Raw genomic sequence first — 2492 nt, forward strand, 5'->3', positions numbered from 1 at the left:
ATCCAGGGACCACCGATGGCCTGTGAGTGTCTTCTGCGTGGTCTATGTAGCATTAATGTGCATGATGTAAAAGTACTCTAGCATTGATTGATTGCTGACATGGGAACATTTTGCTGAGGAAGGTCCTGCCCTACTGTGTACTGCTGGGGACTCCCAGGAGCATGTGCAAAAGATGCTTCTTCAACAATCTCAGACAGGTTAAGGATATAAGGACCCCTGGAAAGAGAAGATAAGTCTATACAGGGTTCTTCCCATGACCAATTGAGGCTCTGCCACTCCTTAGTTATAGGGCAAGTTACCTCCTCTCTGTGTCCCAGTTTTTTCGTGTTGATGACCATCTTCACAATTAAAGTTGCTAGTCCTCCCCCTCTCCCCCCACCATTCCTTGTCATTTATTTGTTTTTGTCTACATCCCGTATTTATTTATCTGTGGAAGTATTGTATTCCCGAGCCCCAGTAGAAGCGCTGCTTGAGGGCAAGGATTATCTCCCTTGCACAGGTATTTCAGCATACACAGTGGGTGCTTAATAAATGCTTGCTTTTTTGGTCATTGAATCAATTAACATTTTTGAAGTCTTAAGTATATACTATGGCTGGTCCATCGGTGTGCCACGTGGCTATTGTAAAATTCAAGGAAGTAAGCAACAAGCCTCCTGTGTGCCCAGCACTGTCCAAAGTGCTGACAACACCAAGACCAAAATGAACTAGTCCTTGCCCTCAAGGAGCTTCTAATTGGGCTGGAGAGACCCAACTAGTACATATGAAGTAATTTGAGAGCTAGCTAATGATTCACTGTATGATTCTGCCTATAAATGCCCTCCCTAGGAGGGCAGAGGAGGTAGAGATGTATGAAGACCGCAGTAGCTGCTTAAGACCTCTAGGTGAGAGTGGGACTTGAACTGAGCCTTGAAGAATAAATAGGATTCTGAGGATTTTGACAAGAAGAAGGGGAGAATCAGAGCATCCAAGGGGAGAATAATGGGAGCAAAAAGGCAAAGGTGAACATTGAGAATTTTTACTTTTTGCAATTGGAAGAAATTGCCTAACCCAACCTCCTCATTTTACCAAGGGGACTACTGAGGTCTAGACAAGGGAAGGGACTTACCCAATATCACACAATAAGCACAGGTATCAGGACCTGGACTAGAACAGAGGTGTCTTAATTCTGAGTTTTAAAAAGCTCCTTTTTTAACAAGGTTAAATACACGATTTTTAAAAAATTATTTTTACATGCTCTAGTTGTGCCGGATTCCTCCCAATGGCTGAATCATCAAGGTGTGAGACCTTTGTCTTCCTGGACTTGGAGGCCACCGGCCTTCCCAATGACTATCCTGAAATTGCAGAGATCTCTCTGTTTGCCATCCATCGTTTTTCTCTGGAGCACCCGGAGAGGGATGAGTCAGGTGCCCTACAGCTGCCTCGGGTCCTAGATAAGCTGACCCTGTGCATGTGCCCTGAGCAGACCTTCACCCCAAAGGCTTCGGAGATCACAGGCCTGAGTAATCAAAACCTGACCAACAACCGCAAGCCAGGCTTTGATCACACTGTGATCAAAACCCTTCAGGAGTTCCTGAAGCGACAGGAATCTCCAATCTGTCTAGTTGCTCACAATGGTTTTGACTATGACTTTCCCCTCCTCCGGACTGAGCTGCAGCGTCTGGGTGCAGACATGCCTGAAGGTACCATCTGCCTTGACACACTCCCTGCACTGAGGGGTTTGGATAAAGCGCACCACCACAGCACCAGGACAAGGCACAGCAGGAAGAGCTACAGCCTTGGCAACTTGTACCGCCAATATTTTAATGATGAACCCAAAGCTGCCCATTCGGCTGAGGGAGATGTTTACACACTAGTCATGGTCTTTCTTCATAGGGCTCCGGAGCTCCTTCAGTGTTTTGATGATGAAGCCCAGAGCTGGGATGAGATCCAACCCATGTATACCCCTACTACCAGAAGATTCAGTAGTCGAGGCCACAATGCCTGAGATGCCCTATCTCCACTCCTACCTCTGAGGTTTTATAGTCAAAGGCTGTGTTTTAGGTATCTAGGTGAGAAGAGGACCAGCATTACCCTGGACACTACTGACTTGACAACTCTGAAAGAGGGGGAGGAGAGGCTTTCAGAATCTGAGTTGGAAAAGACTTCAGAGGTCATGAAAGCCAACAAAAGTCCATACATGAGAAAGAATCTTTTCTACAACATCTTTCACAGGTGGCCATCCAGCCTTTGCTAGTGAAGGGGAACCTACTACCTCATGAGGCAGGCCAGTCCATTTTTGGAAAGCCCTGTCAGAAATTGTGCTGAAACCTGCCTCCTAGTAACTTCTTCCCTATTGATCCTGGTTCTGCCCTCTGAGGCCAAGCAGAATAAGTCTAACCTGTTACTCTTCCCTGTGGTAGCCCTTGAAAAAATTGATAGCTTTTATGTCCCTCCTAAGGCTTCTCTAGGCTAATCATCCCCAATTCCTTCAACTGATTTGGTATATAGCATGA

At 46.1% G+C, this 2492-nt stretch overlaps 1 protein-coding gene across 1 annotated transcript; it reads left to right on the top strand.

Moving 5' to 3' along the window:
- The first annotated feature begins 1258 nt into the window (after positions 1–1258).
- On the top strand, positions 1259–1984 carry TREX2 (three prime repair exonuclease 2). The gene has a single exon (XM_036740380.1). The coding sequence runs from the start codon at positions 1259–1261 to the stop codon at positions 1982–1984; it is 726 nt and encodes a 241-aa protein (XP_036596275.1).
- Positions 1985–2492: the final 508 nt, after the last annotated feature.

This window comes from Trichosurus vulpecula (assembly GCF_011100635.1).
Source record: "Trichosurus vulpecula isolate mTriVul1 chromosome X unlocalized genomic scaffold, mTriVul1.pri SUPER_X_unloc_1, whole genome shotgun sequence".
In the NCBI taxonomy this organism is placed as follows: Eukaryota; Metazoa; Chordata; class Mammalia; order Diprotodontia; family Phalangeridae; genus Trichosurus; species Trichosurus vulpecula.

Bases quoted from the DNA above. Each gene is read 5' to 3' on its own strand.
- TREX2 (XM_036740380.1), top strand. From the start codon at position 1,259: ATGGCTGAATCATCAAGGTGTGAGACCTTTGTCTTCCTGGACTTGGAG.